The sequence below is a fragment of the Camelina sativa genome, chromosome 6 (assembly GCF_000633955.1).
Source record: "Camelina sativa cultivar DH55 chromosome 6, Cs, whole genome shotgun sequence".
Classification (NCBI taxonomy): Eukaryota; Viridiplantae; Streptophyta; class Magnoliopsida; order Brassicales; family Brassicaceae; genus Camelina; species Camelina sativa.
In genome coordinates this window covers 21,783,924-21,806,031 of record NC_025690.1, presented here as the reverse complement: position 1 = coordinate 21,806,031, position 22,108 = coordinate 21,783,924, and the positions used below count along the sequence as shown (strand labels likewise).

The window sequence follows — 22,108 nt, the reverse complement described above, 5'->3', positions numbered from 1 at the left end:
TGCATTTCTGCTGAGTTCCCGTAAACGACATCGTTTCTTTTGACTACTTCACGATTCTCCTCAAAACCTCTCTTCTTCTACCTACACCTCTATTTTGCAAAACCACAACACAAAAGAGGTTTAAGAAAATATATCTCATCACACACATTCACATTCTTGACTTTTTCACATTAGCTATTTTTGCATCAATTCAAGACTTACAAACAAATCGATCCTTGGATTCATACATTTAAAAAAAAAAAAAAAAAAAAAACAGAACACAAAAATCGCATCTTTATTTTTTAATCTACAAGAATTACAAGAAAAAAAAAATCTGATTTTTAACAGAATAAAATCGTAAAGAACTAACAAACCTCACAATGGTTACCTCTTAGTCGATCTGACCCAACGCAAAAGACGAATGCGAAATCAAAAGAATCGTGAAAGAGAGAAATGCAGGTGGTGTGAGATTGGAGCTGCGTGAAGGCGAAGCAGAAGAAGATGAAAGGTAATGATTATGTAAGCACGACGATGATGAACAAAAAATAATAAAATGCTTTCGTGTTTTTCTTTGGCTTCTTTTTATTATGTTATTAGAGCTTTGGTGGAGACAGTGGGGTTCCACTTTGGCCTGTCTAAATTATTTTAATTTGAAATAAAACAGCAAATCATTGAAAAAGATTAGGTTTAATCACTAAAATGATCCATTAACTAAAAACCAACAAAATTCTGTTTTTTCTTATCTTCTCTACTTTACTAAATTTAAGGTTTTTTTTTAGTTACCTGTTTTATCATATGTTCTTCTCTAATATGATTCCGTTTCTAGATGATTGAGTATACTTAATAGACACTTAATAGACACTTAATATGTTCTTCTCTAATATGATTCCGTTTCCTCTGACCTGATCTTATATATTTGGTTTCCTGTAGATTTTGTCACTTATGTTGGATGTGGGCACATACTATGAAACGCTCCTACAGAACGATCTCTGTAAGCTATGACCTTAATATGTGGTTTAGACCTTTTTTCTTGATAGCTCATTCGTGTGTCCTTCCCATTTTACAGATTTAGGAGAAGAACACCTTGAGATTCTTGATGAATTTGGTGAATCCGTTGTACAGGTATGTTCTCAACGTTGATGCTTTACATTATAGATACTGGTTTTTTTGTTATTAAAAGTAGTATGGTGTATGATTTCTCAGGGAAATGCTGGTGCATCGGGTCGATTACTGGGAACTGTAATAGCTCAAGGTCGCCTTTTGTCGGAATTTGTGAACCAGAAGATTGTTGTTGTGGGAGCTGGAAGGTAATTAGACATTCACTTCGAACTTATTTACAAATGCATATATATTTTACATTGACTTCGGATCCCTCTCATCTTCGCAATGTACATTCTTCTTTTATTAACTTTCAGTGTCTGGCTCGGTGTTTCTAAGATGGCACTACATGCAGTTGCAAGAATGGCCCTGGCAGGCATCCGTGAGATTGATGCAACCGAAACTGTTCTAATATGTAAGTCACTCTGCTTTCCACTTCTCCACTTAATGTGAATCGGCTCGTCTTGCTTGGTAAGAGTATAATTAAGCGTAGTTCAACAGGAGTTGATTTTGAAACTGAATTATTGTCGTTATTTTTAGAAGTTGCTTTTCTATGTTGTTTTAGTTTATTATCTGTTTTCAGCATAAGATTGCTCTCCTTTGACTTACTGTTCTAGGCCACATATTATGGATTAGTGCGATTTATTTAGTAACTAAACATGGCTAACGTAGTTTGAAAATGGAATCTAATTGCATCTTTTTTTTTCAATGGCAACAGGAGGACACAGTGAGTTACATGACGCACAACAAGTGGTTCCCAAATCTACGTTCATGAGAAATAGACTCAGGACTGAATAGACTATCTCATATAACTCTTCTCAGCTTTCATGGGTCACCACCTTGACTGCTGTGTACTTCTTTTGGCAAATATGAAATCGTTCCCCTCCCCAATGCTTTAATTTTGAATATTTTTGTTCTTAACATCCGTATGTGCTCTTCTTAGTTCTTACCACACCACTCTGATTCTTTCTATGAGTTTATCTCGTTTTTTGACAAAACCCAATGAAAAACCGAACCGATTATGGATTAAATGATTCGATTAAAATAAAATTTGTGAAGAAAATAGCAAGTTAACATTACGTTCGAGCTTATTTAATCTATTCGGTTTGATTCCGGTCATCTCGGCTCTTCTAGTCTTCTTCTCTCTTTTTATTTTTGTAAATAAGATTGAGCATTTAAAAGTCTTGTAAAAATTGGATTGTCAATGCTCGAATGTCTCTTGCCTAGAGGAAGTTGCATTATCTAGCTCAGAAGTTCAAGTTATGGGAGATATTGTCAAGAACCGCCGGCCGTAGAAAGGTATAATTCTTTAATATGTTCCAAAGCACATGCCAAAACTAAGTGGATTTGATGCAGTTTTTGACATGAACGAAACATTAACTCTCCACAAACCCGGTTGTCACTACATGCTCTTGAATGTATCTCTGTTACTTAGTTTATTTGCCTATGAAAACAATTTTAAGAAATGCTTCACTCTAGAAGAAGTTATAAGTAGGCATTACTATCAAACATTCGTACTGTATGTTTTACTGTCGATAAAAACATCGCAGCCACATTTACTGATCAATTTGAAACACACTTAAAAAGTACAGTTCATAAAAGTAAAATAAAACGACTTGAAAATATGCATAGATCAACACAAGATTTGCCGCTAGAAGTAGAACAAACCAATCACCAACAAGAGAAGAACAACACCATGGACCAAGTACTCTTTTTCTCCTTCTCTTGTTCACGTCCTCCTTTTCTTAGAAGACTTTCCCTACAACGATATATAGATTTCATTAGTAAAAAGCCCAGCATTCTAAAGACTAACAATCTCAACATTCTCCGATGTTAAAAATTAAAGCCCATCTGCTTGCTTGAAAACCAAATGCACGTCCAGCGGAAAAAAGATAACATGGGTCACATTCAGGCAAACTACTTGATGCATAATTACCTGATGTGAACGATTTTCTGAATGGCTTCGACTAGAGACATGCCTGGTGAAACTTTTGAAGCCTTGGCCACCAATATGATTGCATATTAAGCAATACCAGCTAGCAGAGTCATCCGTTTCACTGCACGTATCCTCTTCAAGAGCCCCTGAATCTGGGAAAGGTGGGGAAGTAGCTAGTTCAGCAACAGGTTCGCTAGTTATTTCAACAACACTGTGAGAGAGGAGAAACACACACCTGCTGCCAGAAGAGAGCTTCCCCAGAGGACGGAGTCTTGTTTAGGAGAAGAATAGGAAAACGGCCGGAAAATGTTGTATCCACTCGGAGGTAGAGGGAAGCCTCTCGGATCGCATATGCCCAAAATATTAGCCGGGGGTGGATTCGTAGAAATCCAGCGAGACATAAGCGACTTGATGTCTGTGGAACCTGTTTCAGAAGAAACTAAAGACTTGAGAGACTGTGCATTCATCATCCATTATTATACTGTAGGAATCAAGGCATAAAAGGTGAGAAATTAATCGTGTGGGGCATAATAAAGAGTGATTCGAGCGGAAGAGAGAGCTTGAAGGATGTCATCATGGACGTTTGTTAATAAGCCAACGGCGTAGATGATGGGAGGAGCAGAGTAGCCATGAGATTCCAACAACCGATTGATGGACGGACGGACCAGACGAGCATCAAAGCCAGGGGGAAGCGGAAACAAATTGATGTCCCAAAAGACCGATGTTACAGCCTCAGCCTCCTCCGGAGTAGCCTTCTACATAAAAGTGAAAAAAGGAAAACTATTGGAAGGAGGTTTTGAAGCAGACAAACACGTACGGGTTCAAAATGTAGAAATCTCAAGGGTTATCAGCTGATACTAGTTAAAACTTGCCTCTGGTTGCCATCTCACAATGGTGGGGGGATTCTCATCCTCGTCCCTGAATCTCGGCAAGGGTAAATGATCCTCGAAAGGCAGGTACTCCGTCCTCTGTTTGAAAACAAAAACAAATGCAAATCCAGTGTGGAAAAGGATAAAATGGCGTCAGAATTAGGCAAACAGAACTAGCTACAAGTGAGAAAAGGGAAAACAGGTAGACAATGCATGAGGTTGTGTGACTCAAAAATAGTTACAAAGGGAAAAAAAAAAATATATATATATATATATATACATATTGACTCAGGATGCTTAATTACCGTAACTACATGTCCTTCGGAAGAGAGATGGCTGGTGAAAGTATCGAAGCCTTGGCCACGAAGATCTTTGCCATCGCCAAAAAGATCCTGGCATATTGAGCAGAACCAGATGGCAGATTGATCCGTTGTTTCACTGCATTTATCATCCTCAAGTGTCCCTGACACTGTGGGGAAATAATAAAAGTAGAGAGCTATTACAGAAACAGATATGCCTGAGGTTAATTATTTCAACAACAATGTGAGAGTGGACAAATACACAGACCTGTCAGAATTAAGTTCATCCAGCTGATGGCGTCTTCTTCAGGAGAAGTAAATGAAAACGGCCTGAATAGGTAGTATCCACTTTCAAGTGGTGAAGGGAAGGCATTCGGAAAGCATATCCCCAACATATTAGCTGGAGGTGAATTCTCATCCATCCACTCATCCATAANAACAAAAACAAATGCAAATCCAGTGTGGAAAAGGATAAAATGGCGTCAGAATTAGGCAAACAGAACTACAAGTGAGAAAAAGTAGACAATGCATGGGGTTGTGTGACTCAAANAAGAAACTCTCTATATATAAAGTATAAACAGAAGAAACTAAAGAATTGGAACTCTCATATTCAAGGATGATCCCAGAGGAAGAGAGAGCTCGAAGGATGTCAACATGGACGTCTGTTAGTATGCCAACGGCGTAGATGGTGAGAGGACCAGAGTAGCCATGAGCTTCCAAGAGCCCATTAATGCACGGACGGACCCGACGTGGATCAAAGCCAGGGGGAACCGGATACTCCTTGATGTCCCAATAGACCAATGTTACAGCCTTACCCGCCTTCCCCGTAGCCTTCTTCATCATTCAATAAACCTAACGACAATCAAAATTTTAATATTGGGGAAGCAGATCAGATCGCTAACAACGGAATAACAAAACAACAGATATATACGCATTAGTCGGAGAGATCGATTGACACCGTTAAATCACCGACCGAGAAAGAGAGAGAAAGCGAAACACGGCCGTAGACCGCAAATACAAACTCTTCAAATACTTGTGGTGAGCAAAAATATACATATAATTCATATGGTTCTAATTCATAGGGTTCTAAGCAATAGGGGATCGAGAAATTTACCTGAGAGATACGTAGAGTTGGTTGAGTCTCGAAATCGCCTAGGAGAGTAAAAACAAAATGTCTTAGGCGAAGAAGATGACAGTTTTGGTGCCGTTTATATCATTAACACAGAGACTGCTTGCAATACATGTTTTCTCCACTTAAAACAACACAGCGTGCGACTAGATTAAGCTTGAACGACACATTGATCACGTCAGGCCGTTTTTAACTTATTTTATCCTCAGAGTCCTGACTCCTCCTGATACTTATTTTAAAAATATCCGGCCCATTTCTATCAGTTTTCCTCTCTAATTTAGGCCCATTATCTAACAAGCACATAAAACTGCTTGCCGTTTTAATCATCAACACAGAGACTGCATTACGTGCGTGCGTGTTCTATCTAACTTATATATATATATAACTAAGCAAGCATATGTGAATAGAGTGCAGGATAGATGCAGAGTGAGCGGAACATTTGTATGCTTTAAAATTTGGTACAATTGACTAATATTTCTTTGATGGTACTAAATATGATGAAAGTGGTCATTTGTATGCTTTAAAATTTGAGAATCTTATTTTTTTCATATTTTTAAGGCTCTAATGGTTAAGAAAAAGAGAGAGAATACAACAAGCTTATATATGGTAGGAGAAATTAAACCCCGCCTAAGAATAAACAACATACAAGTTGACTATAATAAATATATATATAATGAATTACAAATCTGCAAAAACGTGGAAATTTTTAGAATCAACGGCGATGAGCCTGACAGCTGCAATGGCTGCAGCAACAGACATCAAACTGAAGAAGACAACGTTCAGCCAATGCCATAGCTTTTGCATTGAATTGAGTTTATTGTTCTTAGCCTTATAGTACATATGGTTGGCTAGAATGAATGTGAGCGGGAATGTGCTCACTGCACCAGTGAGGCTCATGAAGTCACCCAAGAACGGCAAGAGCGCTGAGAGAAGCGTGCTAACTGCTATGTACCCGCCTCTAGCCATGACCCTAAACATCAAGTTCTTTATCGCCAATGGGTTTCCTTTGATTCCAAACTTTGTGTCCATGTACTCATATGTTGGACTCGCAAATATCTACAACAAGAATTGAGTTAAGAACGGACTGGCTTGCACCTAGTTTGAGGTCATTCGAAGAGAAACACTTACATGCAAAGAGATAACGGATTGAAGGATAGCTGATATGTTAGCAAGGGCTTTGACCCAGAGAGGACCATTGACGCTGTTTAGTAGAAAGGTCGAGGTTGAGGATCCGTAAGCCCAATAACCGATGAATGTGACTGCGTACATCGGTAAAACACCCGCTGTGAATTGAAAATATAGAGCCTTCATCATGTTCTTTACAACTGGTTGCCTCACTGTTGCCTATATCATTGTGGAACTCATCATGTCAATCTAATCAAACAAACAGGTACCATGAAGCTGAAATCTTGAAAACAATCACCTGAATCTCTGGAAGCATCCCGGTGTTGAATGCAAAAACAAGATTTGCTGCTGCTCCTGTGATGGTGAATATTTTGCTGAATGATGATCCTTGTATCTCGTAGTCTCTTGATGGTGTTTTGACTCCTACAAACACACAAAACAGAGCGAAAAAAAATCAGAATTGTTCAGTAGTTTAAACTTATAAGTAATGTTGAATGATCATCTCTTTAAGGTATACCGTCTCTAACCGATAGCACGATTGCCACAACGCTGTAGATGAGACTGAGGATGGTTGAAACCGCAAGCCAGACCCCAAGAGCTGATAGATGAGGAATCCCAATAGCGAAAATAGCACAAATCAAACCAGCAATGGCTATAAAATGAGGTAGTTTCATGGTATGATCATCCCTGAAAAGCACATAAACAGCCTGCAAAAAAAATACAGAACACATCCCAATATTGTACAAATTCAGCTCACGAAATCAAGAATCAAGAGAGATAAAAATGTTTACTATTACTACCTTCAAGGCAGAACCAGCTAGTATGATGAATCCACAATTGATCATGAAAAGATTGATATATTGCAATCCCCATGTAAGATGATAAGCCTGTCTACCTGAAAAAAAGAGAGATTATATATTTATATTCATATCAATGAAAGTAAAAGACAAGATAGAGAAACAGAAAGCAAACTAAGAGAGGTGGTTTGGTGTTTTTTATTACCGTAAATGAATCCAGCAAGGTCCCTATAGCGAATGTGTCTTTTGCCACCAAACTCATGAAGCTTGGCAATGAGAGTATTTGCATAGAGAGAGATAGCAGTAGCAATAAGAAGACCAACTACACCACCAATCCAACCTAAAGGAACCATGATTGTTCCTGAATATCCCAACACATACGCACTGTTTATACCGGTAGTCAAAACGAACGCCACCTGAAACCATGAATCTGTACATCCCACAAAAACATACTATAAGCTTCCCAAAAATGTGAGACCTCAGATTCTAGAAAAAAAAAGGGTTTCTGCAAAAGCAACAAAATTTCCGAGTCTTATGGTTCTAAAACATGTTGAGAGTCAGAGGGAGGATAACCTCATCAAGAAACATGAACTGCTTATCCAATTATCACATTATATGAGCATTAAAGACAACATTTTTACAAAGAAAGCATAAACAGAGAGATAAAGAGAGAACCCAATAAAGAAATGTGTGTACTGCATATCATCAGATAAAACCATCCGAGGTAGTCAGAGTCATCATCATCATCATCATCATCATTGGCAAAGCTATCTCAAAACCACAACAAAAGAAGGCTAAATGGGAGGAGTCTTATATTTTATTTCTTCTTCCTCGTCAACCCAAAAAGTAGTATATTAAAACAAATTGAAAAATTGGGCATTAAAAAAGATTAAAACTTTTTTTCCACACAAGAACAACAATAATTGGATTCTGAAGTAAAATTAAAAATTGGGAAAAAAAAAGGAAAACAAACCGCTGCTAATTTGGTGAGCAGTGTCAGGGATTTCGATATCAACAAGATCATCATCGTCTCCGACATTGGTTTTGCGATTCTTAGCTTCGGTGGCGGTCATGGTTGCTAAGAGAAGACGTTCTCTTTCTTCTTCTTCTTCTTCTCCTTGGTCGACGACATGAAGAAATTTTGAGAAAGCCAGCTTTTATAATTTTTACAACCAAAAAATAAAAAATAAAGATTCGCCTTTTTTTTAGCGAATTTATCTCCTTCACTAAATAACGAGAAACAAAATATAATAAAGAGACCTTATTTGATTTGATTTGATTTGAATAGAAAGAAAAGAAAAAATAAGGAGGCAAGAGAATCCAGCTCGATTCGCAACTGATCAGAAAGAAGAAGAAAAATCCTAATCAGTCAAAAAAAAAGAAAGGGAGAAGAGATTTAGAAAAAGATGGATCCTTTTTTTCATATATGTATGTATAATTAGTGCTGATTCTTTGAGACAGAAGCAAAGATATTGGTGGGTCTGAGCCGTTGAGGTTTCTTGTCTGAATTTTTTTTTTTGTTGTTTTGCCTTTTGCATGAGAGAGAGATGGATCCTATAAGAATGGCGATAAATTATATTTTTTTAATTGAAAAAATATCATCTTTCAGACATTGAATAATATCATTAATTAAAAAACATATATCTTCTTTATTTAATGTCTTTCCATTTTATTTGAGGATTTTTTTTTTAAAAACATCTTCTGTCAACTGATATTTTTTCTTATTTTATTTGTATTTATTGCCAATTTTTGCTTATTTTTATTTTATAAAATATCCTTTCAAGAAATACTTTTCTGCTGAGGAATATAAGTTTTTAAGTGATTTCTGATTTCTCGATGATCCTACGGTATGTTTACTATTTTTGTAGTTACATTTAGTTTTCAAGCCCATTGATTTAGATAAGAGTTTTCAGTTTTGTTCTCTTTCTTATTTATATACATTTTAACATTTGTACTTTGGGTTTTATGGGTTTTCTTAAATTATTTGTATTAGTTTGATTATGGGGAAAGAAACACGTTAAGTATACTATCAAAATGTTAAATGTATTTTCATGGTTTTATATAGTTTAAATATAATAAGTTAGGCTGATAATGATATGCGTGGTAAAATTATCATACCAAGTTATATATAAAATAGTATAGAAGATTCTACAGTATATTTAAAATTAACATCTTACCGATCTGCCTGTTTTTTACTCTCTAGTCAAATGATAGTCTCTCTTCTTTGACTCTCGGTCATTAAGATTCAGAACTTCAATATGTTTCCTTTTTCACAATAGTATTTTGTATCAACAAATATTTATAAAGTCCTACTTTAAACCCTTGGTTTGTTTATAGTATAAGAAAATATGCAATTGGGTGTTCATGGAATTCATAGATATATATACTCCATATAATATTCTCGAGAGCAAGTTGATTCGGGGCCATGCAAGTTTCAATCTATTGGCTGAGGTTAATGGCAGAGGCGCACAACTTCCTACGAATCTTAAAGTAAGTACCAACTCAGATTTTCTGCATTCTCCAACTATACAAATTAATTAACCGACTCCATAACTATTGTTGGAGAATGGCTGACGTGAGATCAATCTAGTAATCAATTAAATCCTAGCGATTCAGCCTACTGAAATCATATGCCACTCAGTGACCATACAAAACAAAAAAACATTTTCTTTCTATCGTTGAGAATAAAACATTTTGATTACCAATAAGAGAGCATTATTTGGATGGTGGATATGAGGATATCAAAAACTTTTTCTTAGTGAAGTTTCCTTTTCTCTAACAGGAGTTTTTGTTCCTTGTGGGGTTTTTGGTGAATAGTGTTTTTTTTTGGAGAAAACACATGTATATATATAGATATATTCATGACAATTTATAAGTAAGTTATTGTACAAAAGCAAATAAAAATTCTCAAGGTTATGAAAGCCGGCCCGTAATTGACATGGTATGATCTTATGTAAACACCCGTGCAGTTGAGTTACATGTTTTAGATCCTAGTTAATTTTAAAGTAAACATGCATATATAAAACAAACGTTCCTCTCTGCATATGTATGAATGTTATATGATAGTTGAAAAATTAGGAATAAGTATATCTCGTTTTCTATACTAGATGCTTAATAATGGACCATAAAGGAGTNAGTTAGGCTGATAATGATATGCGTGGTAAAATTATCATACCAAGTTATATATAAAATAGTATAGAAGATTCTACAGTATATTTAAAATTAACATCTTACCGATCTGCCTGTTTTTTACTCTCTAGTCAAATGATAGTCTCTCTTCTTTGACTCTCGGTCATTAAGATTCAGAACTTCAATATGTTTCCTTTTTCACAATAGTATTTTGTATCAACAAATATTTATAAAGTCCTACTTTAAACCCTTGGTTTGTTTATAGTATAAGAAAATATGCAATTGGGTGTTCATGGAATTCATAGATATATATACTCCATATAATATTCTCGAGAGCAAGTTGATTCGGGGCCATGCAAGTTTCAATCTATTGGCTGAGGTTAATGGCAGAGGCGCACAACTTCCTACGAATCTTAAAGTAAGTACCAACTCAGATTTTCTGCATTCTCCAACTATACAAATTAATTAACCGACTCCATAACTATTGTTGGAGAATGGCTGACGTGAGATCAATCTAGTAATCAATTAAATCCTAGCGATTCAGCCTACTGAAATCATATGCCACTCAGTGACCATACAAAACAAAAAAACATTTTCTTTCTATCGTTGAGAATAAAACATTTTGATTACCAATAAGAGAGCATTATTTGGATGGTGGATATGAGGATATCAAAAACTTTTTCTTAGTGAAGTTTCCTTTTCTCTAACAGGAGTTTTTGTTCCTTGTGGGGTTTTTGGTGAATAGTGTTTTTTTTTGGAGAAAACACATGTATATATATAGATATATTCATGACAATTTATAAGTAAGTTATTGTACAAAAGCAAATAAAAATTCTCAAGGTTATGAAAGCCGGCCCGTAATTGACATGGTATGATCTTATGTAAACACCCGTGCAGTTGAGTTACATGTTTTAGATCCTAGTTAATTTTAAAGTAAACATGCATATATAAAACAAACGTTCCTCTCTGCATATGTATGAATGTTATATGATAGTTGAAAAATTAGGAATAAGTATATCTCGTTTTCTATACTAGATGCTTAATAATGGACCATAAAGGAGTCTTAGCGTTGCGGATGCAATTGAATTCAAGGTCACTTCATAAACAAAGTCTAGATTTTTTTGATTCCTATTAGCAAAACTTTGAATTACTTTTTAAGACTTAACACTGAAAAGAAAGTGAAAAGAGATGAAAACATCTTTTAGACCATCTTTATTTTGGTAGGAATATAAATTTGGTAAGAAAATTGACTAACAAAATGTCTCATGAGGAGGACTGTTCATGAGTACAATAATTGATGTATAAGATACAAAGATGCCAATCTTTATCATCTCAAACACTACTACTGTAATTAAAAATTGCATAAAGTGAATTAAAGTTTTGAAACAAGAAGGAATTGGGAATGCTATTCGTAATGTGTGCTCAGTTTATACCATAGTATCGTTTTCGTTCGAAAAAAAATAAATAAGGAGATAGGTTTGACATAATGCCCCACTACTCTACAACGGTTCCATCTGGCCTGTCAGACACCAAACCATGTTCTGCAGCGCAGACGGGAGCAGAGGAATCATCGATTGGTCCAAGCTGGTTAGTTTATCAAAAACCAGTTAACCAGGAGCTATGAACATAAACGTGGCACGTGTGGAACCGTTTGTAAGACCTAATCACTACTGGGCTTTTTAAACTAAGCCCATGAAGACTGAAATTTACAATTCAAAATGGACCTAATTGTAATTGCAGACATATTTAAGATAGGAGACTTTTAAATCCAGCCAACATCATAGGCTCTCAGATAACTGAGTGAGTTGTTTTGAGTCCATGAAATTGCATAAACCGCAAGAGAAAATCACCATGATAAAATTTTGGTTTTACACAAAATTTTGAATTTGAGCAGAAGTTGTAATGCTGCTTGGCTCATAAATCACCCATAGGAATTTTGGTAGTATATGTATCTTGGAACAGTTAACTATTTGAAAACAAAAACTAATAGAATTTGAGTCTCGTAAAAATAAGCAAGAGCATACGTAAATAGGAAAATGTAGGGGTAGAAGGAGACAATAGAATATCAAATGTCGCAAATGAACAAATAGATATATCGTCCTTCTTCCATATCTGTCGGTCCACCAAAATCTACTGTTTGCACCTTAACAACATCAAATTCAGTGCCATAATTATGTTCCTTTTCTACAATTCTAGTTTATATGTAGTTCCAAAAAATAGAATAAAATAAAAACTGATTAGCTTTTTAATTACGTTTACTTCGTTATGGGGAGAAAGATGATTAGTACAATAGTACGAACGAATAATAACAATATGCTGCATATGCATACTGTGTAATACGTATCCATCCTTGCAAATAGATTTGGTCAACCATGTAACTAATGATATTGTCCTCAAATTAATTCGTGAGCTGCTATTTTCAAATAGTTCTTCGCACTTTTACTTTGGAGTTTTAGATATATTATTACCAAATATTGATTTTTATTAATTTTAGAGATATATATATATATATATATATAGGCGCTAGATTAGAGCCAATAAAATAATTAAATATTGTGTGTGTATATATAATTTTGTACATTGCAAACTGAGAATCTTGATTAGGGTCAAATATATATAATTGTTGAAAGTCCAAAACATTCATTTTATAAGTTGTGAATCTAATGACAATAATATATAGTAGTACATTAACCAATACGTACTGTATGTCCTTGTCTAATCAAATTAAAGTTTCTTCTGGTGAGTCATTTTACGAGATCCAACGACTTTGGGATTTTAAACCGCTAAGTAAGCATGAGTAACAAAGTAGTCTCGAATGAATGTAGTATTACACACCAACCAATATGCAACAATCTTTATTGCAAGAACGAAAGTTTTCGGGAATGGCCATATATGGAGGAATTTTCAGGGAAAAATCCCTCCAATTAAAACTAAATTCAAAATGACGTATTTCATAGAATCCATAATTATAATATTTATATATATATATATATATATATCTTTCATAATTAATAAATAAATCTACGCTAATATCAATTGGAAATTCGATCCCAAAATGAAATGAAGAAAAGAGAAAGAACAAAAAAAGACACAGGTAGGTGAGTTATTGTTTTTGGTTTTGCATGCTTAGGTCAAAACTGTTTGAACCTTACCTTTTTCATAAAAATTAACTTAACGGTAAGAAAGAGAGTTCGTATATAGTTGTTGGCTTGAGATCGAAGCTTGGGGATTCTTCAAGTCAGAAAGGTTTCCGGTGAAGCATCAGGATGGTTGATTTGAAACAATCAGACCGAAGAGGAAGCTACCAAAGGATGAATCCAAAGAGATAGCATGATCCAAAACCAAGCAAATTTTTTGCGATTTCTTTGGAACGGGGAGAATTCACCTTAATTAGGATCAATGCGATCCCTTTGGATCCTTCCTCTAGTTGCTATGGAGGATTTGTTCTCTCTCTTCTCTATCTCTCCCTCTCTCAAAAAGTTGAGAGCAATGTGGTTTTTTGTCAATGGACCATGTTCCTCTTGATTTTATATAATAATTGATCATTTATCCTTTAAGTTTCCACCTTCTGATCCTTCAACTTTATTTATTTATATTATTCTCCCACTTTTGGGTTTCCATTTTTATATTGACCTAAAGAGTAAAGCAGGCGTCTATACAAAAATACATGGGCTCTAAATAAGTAGATGGTTTAGTTGGTTTCGTTGAGTTAGTTGTTATAATTGACTTTGTTTTCTTACAAGGAATGTGTAGCAGATGCATGCTGTCAAATTATATGGTGATTTGCGGTTGACACACATATACATGGAGCACAAATTTTTATGGGCTCTTGAACTTTATGCTCTTAAATTGCAACTCGATGTTCATGATGGGTATAATGGGTCAAAACGACTTAATGTTTTCTCTCTTTTGTTGTTATAAAGCAAGAGATTTACTTGAGAAATTAACTACCCAAATCTAATACTACTATATATTCCATAGCTAAAATTAGATATTCCCCACAAGTTGGGTGACACTATTAATTATTTTTGGCTCTATTAAATTTTGTTGGCTTATTTTAATAATACAAAAAAAGTGCGGTCCATCAATGTTCCCCTTCTATTTTGGCATTAAACCCTTCGTACGTATAGTGGTGAAAGCCACATTGATTCACAAAGATAAAATGATAAACTTGTTTTCTATAGCTGTTTTATGATACTTGAAACCTAAACTATATTTATTGCGTTATAATATACTTGCAACCGTATGACCAGATCAGGGGAAACTGGACAGATATATATATATATGGTCATATGATTGACCCCAAAATTTTCGTGGATCCAATGCATCTCTTTCGTCTATACATGATATACATATATATAATATACACACATATAGGGAGTTGTTCTAAACTTCTAATACGATCAAATTTGCATTGTATATATATGTCAATAATGAACTGGCTTATATAGGCATCCCATGATTGTCATTTTCTCCCTTCAATTTTTTTCACATGCAAACCAATATAATCGTCGCTTTCTTAAACTACTTTGAAAAACAGTAACATAAAAGTGAAGATATATATGCATCATCTCTAATACATACACCAAAATAATTAAGGAATAGATGTAAGAGAGAATATTTATAAATACTATACAAAATTAAGGATGTTCAGTCAAGAAATTAGTTGGATATAAGGTGATAGTGCCAATTAATATTTGCGTCCTTCGTTTTTTGCGTTTATGTATGTGAGTGTGAGAAAAAAAGTGGAGGAATACAATCACTTACACTGTAAGTCTTACAGCATAATGAAATAATAGGACTATGGAAGATTATGTCTTCAGCTCCACGATTAAAACAGAAGTGCTCGTTCTGAATAATGTGTGCGCTCTCACTTGCTCAAATCTTCACATCACAGTTCACACATGTTTATATGTATATATGTTGAGAAGATGAATAGGTGCTTGTAGACGTAGACATGCATATTACATGCAGATGGTAGGGTAAGATGGGCATGCGTGGTCTGTCGATATATATATATATATATATATATATATATATGAGATAGAAATTGATTAGAATCTTGAACAGAAGTGAGTCATTTGGAAATAAGTGAGTGTAGAGAACATATATGAAATTGTCGGCTCTTCGTAGGACAACAACTTCAGTTTCACAGTAGTGTTCTTGTCGCTCACTACCTCTCTTTCCTGCTATAGAAGGGTAACATCATTATATATGCGACATCATATCTATATACACTTTAGCATATATGTTAGCTGGTTAGTGAAGATGGTCATTTAACCCGATGTCGGTAGTAAGTACTGTGCTAGTCGATTCAGGAGAGCTCTTGGGGATGGAGGATGCTGCATGCGCATGACGTAGTCCTCTATTGACAACAGTGAAGGGATCCCTGGTCCAAACAGATTACGAAGTTACTTTGACTTGATATGTAAAACATATCCACGAGATTATTGTGGAGATTATATCGTTTGTTTTCCCAACCACATGATTGCATTTGAATCTTGATATTCTAGGACCTGCCATTAAGTATTATTAACTATGCTTCCAAAAATATTTGACACACTCTCTCTTCCTATGATCAGTTTCCTCTTCCAAAATAATGTTTGAAAAAGCTGTCATCTGAACATGCATGTAGATAGATTACCACGAGTTTTATATAGTAAATTTTCTTCTCTCATATAGTAAAATTTAAGGTAAAGATATGTTATGTATGATAACTAGATTTAAGGCAAATTTATATGAAAATAATATCTGCACACGCGATTCATAGAAACAAATGAGGTTAATATCGTATATATTTTCTTCTCTCATATAGTAAGATTTCAAGTAAAAATATGCTTAACAAATATATATATGTTTTTCGTTATAGTTCACGCATTGTATGGAGTCTAGTAATCTTAATTATCCTAATGAGTTTGTTGAACCATTTTGACTACTTTAAAAAATTATGTATTACAACGTATATATGTTATGTATGATGACTAGATTATTGACTACCCATATTATATATACACTACACTACACACACACACTTACTAACATCATGATTAAGAATTGAATCTATGATTAATTTTTTTTTAGAGCATGGCATATTTAAGGATTGAGATTATGGTTTGCTTGGTCTGCCATATTATTATTATCCTTCGTCAAATTGTCTTGGAAAGGTCAACTCTGAGTCATACCGAAACGGTTGTGGAAAAAGAAGGTGAGTCACCAAAATGGGTAATTTAGTAATTACAAAAATTGCGAAACAGCTCCCACTCAACTTTGCAGTTAGGTCATTTCCATTGGTGGTATTTAGATAGTGTTGACAAAGTTACTTAGCAATATAAATAAATAATTAAATGTAAAAGTGAAGCAAAATGTTAACAATCGATGTTTACAGAAGGAGTTTTAGAACTATTAAGGATCCTATGCGTGTCGCCTTCTGATTGGATGAAAGAAAAATAATTTTTTTTTTTCTTCTACTCACTCTTTTCTCCGACTTCATCTCTTCGTCTCTCTCTATTTGGCGACTGTGGATGTTAAATGATGCTTCAAACTGTTTATATTGGTAAGAATCTCTCTGATTTCAGTTGTAGAGCATGATGAATTAGGTTTTTGATGTGATAATAAATTAGGGTTAAACGAATTGGAAATTGATGTTAACAAAATTAGAGTTCTAGGTTGTTTAGCCGATTGGGAATTGCTAATTGCTAATGTTTGACTTCATGTATTAATGTTTTAGTTTCAGATGGGTTATCATCTTTTTAAAACGATTGGAAATTGATGTTACCAAAGCTAGAGATCTATGCGATGCTAATCGTCTCCTTTCTCAAGGACGTTCTCTCTTTCAAGCTTTTCCTCTCTCTTTTTTTATTTTGTTTCCTGGATTTTTTTAGCTTCGAATTTGTTTAATTGAAGTAGAGTTCTGCATAAAAAAAAAATATATAAAACGTTAAAGGAAGCTTGTGAGGAATTTGTTCTTGTTCTGACTTGTGTAAGGTATCCTCTAGATTTGTGTTCTTGTTATTTGTGTTTATAATTATCAGGATGAAAATAGGTTTGAGCTAATTCCAATATTTGTTGTAGTTTGATTTAATTGTTTGGTGTTTGTTTTTAAGATTCGTTTTTTCTTAAGGTCCTTTTGTGTTATCTTAGTATTTCTTTTGCTTTGCAGTGATCCTCTAAGCTCTGAAGTCAAGAAAGCACCAACGAGATCTAGTTGCAGTTCCTACGACCTCCATGGCTTCCGGTGATGTTCTTCGTCGTTTCATCATTGTCTATCTTTCCCAGTACAGCTCTGACTCCTTGGTGACGTATTGGGTGTGAAGAGGACAATTTGATCCGAATGCAATGACAGCAAAAGCAAGGTATCCTCTATATTCTCTATTGTCAATGTTAATCTCATTTAACAAACCAATTGGAAATAGTCTCACTAGCTTATTAAATGCTTACCTAAGGAGAGCTTTGAATGGTTTTCTTATTTAATTTTGTTTGATATGTAGCTAACAGTCAAATCATTATTTAGTGTACCATTACTTCTGCTTTGTGTTAAATGGTTTTGCTATGTGATAAATGGTTGTGCTCTATGATAAATGGTTGGTTTTGTGTCATTAGGTAAAAACTTATTAGGCCCACTGATTGCTAGTTATGTGACCTTTAACCATAAACTCCAATTGCACCATTGATTGCTAGTCTTTAGGTTTTGCTCTTCCTTCTCCTTTAAACACAAACCATAAACACGTCTTCTATCTCTTCCTTTAAACATACACGATTCTTCTTACTCTTCCATCCCTTTAAGCACAAACCATAATCACGCCTAATTATTACAACCTTCTTTCTTTCTTTTAAACACCAACCAGAAACTTGGCTATGAATCCATTTAGTGAAACTTTGGGTTTTATGGATCTGTTAACTAGTCAAACCACAACCAACACTGTCGAAACCAATGAAACTGATGAGGTTGCAAGCGAAGGTGAACACCAACCTGAGGAGCGTCAACAAAGAAGAAAATGGTCTCACACTGAAGATGTCTCTCTCATTAGTGCTTGGCTCAATACAAGTAAGGATGCAGTTATTTCAAATGGCCAAAAACGTAATACTTTTTGGTCACATATTGCAACTTATTATGCTGCAAGTCCTAAGCTTGCTGGTCTCGAGAAAAGAGAGCCCAAGCACTGCAAACAAAGGTGGCAAAGGATCAACGAGACGGTGTGCAAGTTTGTTGGAAGCTATGAAGCTGCAACAAAAGCAAAATCTAGTGGCCAGAATGAGGATGATGTGATTAAATTGGCTTACGAGATATTCCACAATGATTACAAGGTGAATTTTACCATTGAGCATGCTTGGAGGGAGCTTCGCCATGATCAAAAATGGTGTCGAGCTTCTAGTACGAAAGGTACTGGAGCTTCAAAGAGAAGAAAGGCTAATGAACAACCTTCACAGTCATCAACCTCAGTTCCAACGAATGTGGAAGAAGAAGCTCGTCCTTTAGGTATTAATGCAGCAAAGGCTAAGGAAGCAAAGGCCAAGGGTAAAAGGGTTGTGAGCAGGCCAAAGACTGTGGAAGAAGAAGGTGCTTCGCTTGAGGAGTTTCAGAGCATGTGGGAGATTAGGCAAAAAGAATTTGATTTGAAAGAGAAGCAAAGTAAGATCAAAGAGAAGCAAACAATGCATAAAATGCTTGACCGACTCCTTGCTAAAACAGAGCCGCTTACAGAAATGGAGATTGCTTTGAAGAATAAGCTAATTAGTGACATGTTGTCAAGTTAGTTTGAGTTTCAGTTTATGTTTATGTTTTCTGCTTCTATGTTGCCGTTTCAGTTCTGTTTTATGTTATGAGTAGTTGTATGTCTGTTTTTTGCTATGAATTTGTTGGTCTTGAGCAGTGTTATGTTTAATTGTTAACAGTTTGAATTGGAGTTGTTGTATGAGCTTGGTGTTTGGATGATGTTTGGGTTTTGGTGGGTGTAACAGGTACAAAAAAACTGTTTGGTGTTTGAAAAGATCAACTGGTAAGAAATTATTGATAAGACAGATTCACGGACGTATAACAAGAAGAAGAAGACAAGAGAAACGAAAAGCCAGCCACAAGTTTTGTGAGTTCAACACATGGTCAAGGACATAAAAGAAGAAGAGAAGATGAAGACGAACGAGATGGGTACGCTACTCAGTTTGATGCCGCAACATTCGCACAAGCAGATTCAAGCAGAACTTCACAAATTGATCTCGCATATTCAACAGATATATCTTCAAATCTCACTAACATAATGATAATGAACAGACGAAATGAAGTTCATGATCGAAAAATACATCAAAAATTGAAAGATAATTTGGTTGAGAATATATGGCAGAAATTTGGCACCAATCAAGATTACAATTAACTGTGTTTGTAATGTGTTTTAAATATCTTTTTATGTATTGTTTGTTTAAAATCTTATGAAATATATTCATTTTCAAGTTTTTATAAATATATAATATTAAACAAAATTTATTAAACTTTAATAATTTCCAAAATAAAATTTTTGAATTAAGAACCCCAATTTTAGATACTACCAATGGACTCATAAAAATAGAAAGTTTCTTAAAAAGTTGTTAACTTCACTTTTATTTACTTTTATGCAAAATTATTGTTCTTAGCAACTTTGCTAACACTCCACCAATGGAGTTGCCCTTAGGCTCTGGGCAGGTACCAGACCAAAGACCACCGCCGGTTGGTTACACTTTTTTTTTTGAATTTCAAACTTAAAAATTAAAAAAAGAAGAAGAAAAAATAGTTTAGCTTCCGATGAACGCTGCAACTTATTATAAGACGCCGGAGCTAATGCCGTCGGTGAATCTGCCTACGGGATGTGATGGAACGGAAGATGCGATTAACGCTGCAGTTGAGGAAGAGCTCGCCGAGTTAGCGAAAAGTGACTCGAACGGCGGCGGAAGGAGTAAAGTGAAAGGACCTTGGTCACCGGAGCAAGATGAGGCTCTTACGAGGCTTGTTACCAAGTGTGGGCCGAGGAACTGGACTCTCATCTCCCGTGGGATCCCTGGTCGGTCTGGGAAATCGTGCCGGCTTCGTTGGTGTAATCAGCTCGATCCTTGTCTTAAAAAAAAACCTTTCTCTGGTAACACCACTCCTCGTTGATTCCAAATTCCGGATTTGGTGTTTTTTTTTTTAATGTTTTTGTGGTTTATGTAACTGAGTAGATTTTGAGATTTCTTTGTATCTATGTTTTGAGTGATGTATCATCATCTTTATTATCACATACTTTGATATCACAAGTTGCTGATTCAGGATCTTTGTTGTGGACTTGGGATTAGTAATGGTGTTTTAGCTTACTCTGAGATTTTAAAGCTGTAATTTTGAAGTAGTTTATGAGGTTACTTAGCTGCTGATGTTCTGGTTTTATCAGAATCAGATTGGTCTTTTGTAGATGGAGATGGTTTAGCATTCTCTAGAGAGGTGCTTTTGATGATAATGTGCTTTAGCATCTGAGCTATGTGTTTCACATTTTGGTCTAATGTTGTGTTATGAAAATGATGCAGATGAGGAGGATCGTATGATAATATCTGCACACGCGGTTCATGGGAACAAATGGGCTGTGATTGCTAAACTCTTACCTGGGAGAACAGATAATGCCATTAAGAATCACTGGAACTCAGCTCTTAGACGTAAACCAGCAGGTCTCTGGATGGATCATCATCATCAAGGGATGTCTAATACAGATATATATCACATGCAACCATCAAAGGTCAGAAAGATATCAAATGCATCCCCTAGAGAGCATTTACCTCGAGAAGAAACCAATTCGTTTACGCCTCCGGTATTATTAAATGAAGATAAAATGGATGATGTAGCAAACGAGCCTCCTCGTGAAAAGGTGAAGAGTAAACCTGATGTTTATCGCCCTGTGGCTCGGATGGGTGCTTTCAGTATCTGTAAACAAGGATACATGAATCACCATATGGCTCCATGTGAGGGACCTTTGGTTCAAGCATCAAGACCTGGCTCATTGGCTGCTAAATTTCTCCAGTCTCTTTGTTATGAACCTATCGTCCCTTCAAAATGTGGTCGCGGTTGCTGCAACCATCCTGACAACAAAACGCTGCCATCATCGTCTAAATCGGTGTTGGGACCAGAGTTTGTTGATTATGAGGAACATTCTTCTGCAGAGCTAGACCAAGAATTGATCTCTATATCAACGGACCTGAACAATATTGCTTGGATTCAAAGTGGGCTTAACAACAACAACTATTTGAAGGAAGCTGAACAGAGTTTGAAGGCTGGTGATCAGTTTCATCGCGCAAAATTTACTGGAATGGTAAACAATGGTGTATCAGTATCAAGTCAAATGCTGAGACCAGATGTAAGGGCTTTGAGCTAATTTTAGAGGCAAAACATTCATTCAATATTATCTCTTTTGTTAGTGACTTAGTGCTATGTTTACCTGGTAAGATTTGAAACCTTTAAAAATGCTAAGCTGTGTTATGAAGGCTTTTCTAAAACCAATATATATATATATTGGGCCGGAAATTAAAATATATACATATCGGGTGCGAAGGTGAGAATGAAACTGTTTTGTAGCTGCTGAATGGACCGAGACGACATGTTCAAAACAGAAGAGAAATCCTAGAAATGTATTTATTTAAGGTTTTGCCACCTATTGGGAACCACACTTATGCTGTTTGTTCCACATTGATCACCTTAGATAGTCCTCACAATGCAAAAAGTCCCATATGGTCCAAGAGCATCTCGAAGCATTTCCAAAACG

General features: G+C 35.4%; 6 protein-coding genes across 13 annotated transcripts in view; 3 read left to right on the top strand and 3 right to left on the bottom strand.

Moving 5' to 3' along the window:
- The window catches only part of LOC104792830 (LIM domain-containing protein WLIM2a), a gene marked incomplete in the record, with an annotated part of 2,017 nt that extends 1,466 nt beyond the window's left edge, over window positions 1-551 (bottom strand). Inside the window, 2 exon segments of the mRNA XM_019247004.1 lie at window positions 1-89; window positions 354-551. Of these exon segments, the coding sequence (XP_019102549.1) occupies window positions 1-31 (31 nt within the window).
- Window positions 717-2,080, top strand: LOC104792829 (NAD-dependent malic enzyme 2, mitochondrial-like). The gene is made up of 6 exons (XM_010519065.2): window positions 717-746; window positions 910-970; window positions 1,046-1,101; window positions 1,183-1,286; window positions 1,395-1,492; window positions 1,796-2,080. Coding segments are annotated over exons 2-6 (309 nt in total). The 5' UTR covers window positions 717-746; window positions 910-921; the 3' UTR covers window positions 1,798-2,080.
- Window positions 2,554-4,611, bottom strand: LOC104792828. The gene is made up of 7 exons (XM_019247003.1): window positions 4,450-4,611; window positions 4,188-4,351; window positions 3,886-3,981; window positions 3,531-3,768; window positions 3,249-3,437; window positions 3,014-3,165; window positions 2,554-2,836 (listed from the first exon to the last, which is right to left on the bottom strand). Exons 1-7 carry the CDS (start codon window positions 4,601-4,603, stop codon window positions 2,807-2,809), a joined length of 1,023 nt encoding a protein of 340 aa, XP_019102548.1. The 5' UTR covers window positions 4,604-4,611; the 3' UTR covers window positions 2,554-2,806.
- LOC104792827 (proline transporter 1) lies at window positions 5,889-8,764 on the bottom strand. 2 transcript variants are annotated; one of them, XM_010519061.2, is made up of 7 exons: window positions 8,206-8,764; window positions 7,438-7,662; window positions 7,236-7,330; window positions 6,953-7,142; window positions 6,734-6,858; window positions 6,439-6,654; window positions 5,889-6,366 (listed from the first exon to the last, which is right to left on the bottom strand). In XM_010519061.2, the coding sequence occupies exons 1-7, from the start codon at window positions 8,303-8,305 to the stop codon at window positions 5,989-5,991; spliced, it is 1,329 nt and encodes a 442-aa protein (XP_010517363.1). In that variant the 5' UTR covers window positions 8,306-8,764; the 3' UTR covers window positions 5,889-5,988. The 2 variants fall into 2 exon arrangements, with proteins under 2 accessions (XP_010517363.1, XP_010517364.1); XM_010519062.1 differs by lacking the exon at window positions 8,206-8,764 and adding an exon at window positions 7,908-8,199.
- On the top strand, window positions 16,720-19,813 carry LOC104792824 (glutathione S-transferase T3-like). 7 transcript variants are annotated; one of them, XM_010519055.2, is made up of 4 exons: window positions 16,735-16,914; window positions 17,089-17,345; window positions 17,521-17,713; window positions 18,206-19,289. In XM_010519055.2, exons 3-4 carry the CDS (start codon window positions 17,697-17,699, stop codon window positions 19,113-19,115), a joined length of 927 nt encoding a protein of 308 aa, XP_010517357.1. In that variant the 5' UTR covers window positions 16,735-16,914; window positions 17,089-17,345; window positions 17,521-17,696; the 3' UTR covers window positions 19,116-19,289. The 7 variants fall into 7 exon arrangements, 6 of the variants coding, with proteins under 6 accessions (XP_010517361.1, XP_010517360.1, XP_010517357.1 ...); XR_769118.2 differs by lacking the exon at window positions 18,206-19,289 and adding an exon at window positions 19,320-19,813 and having other exon boundaries at window positions 16,720-16,914; window positions 17,089-17,713; XM_010519059.2 differs by lacking the exon at window positions 17,089-17,345 and having other exon boundaries at window positions 16,734-16,914; window positions 18,263-19,289.
- On the top strand, window positions 19,917-21,833 carry LOC104792825. Its single transcript, XM_010519060.2, has 2 exons — window positions 19,917-20,461; window positions 20,883-21,833. The coding sequence occupies exons 1-2, from the start codon at window positions 20,131-20,133 to the stop codon at window positions 21,719-21,721; spliced, it is 1,170 nt and encodes a 389-aa protein (XP_010517362.1). The 5' UTR covers window positions 19,917-20,130; the 3' UTR covers window positions 21,722-21,833.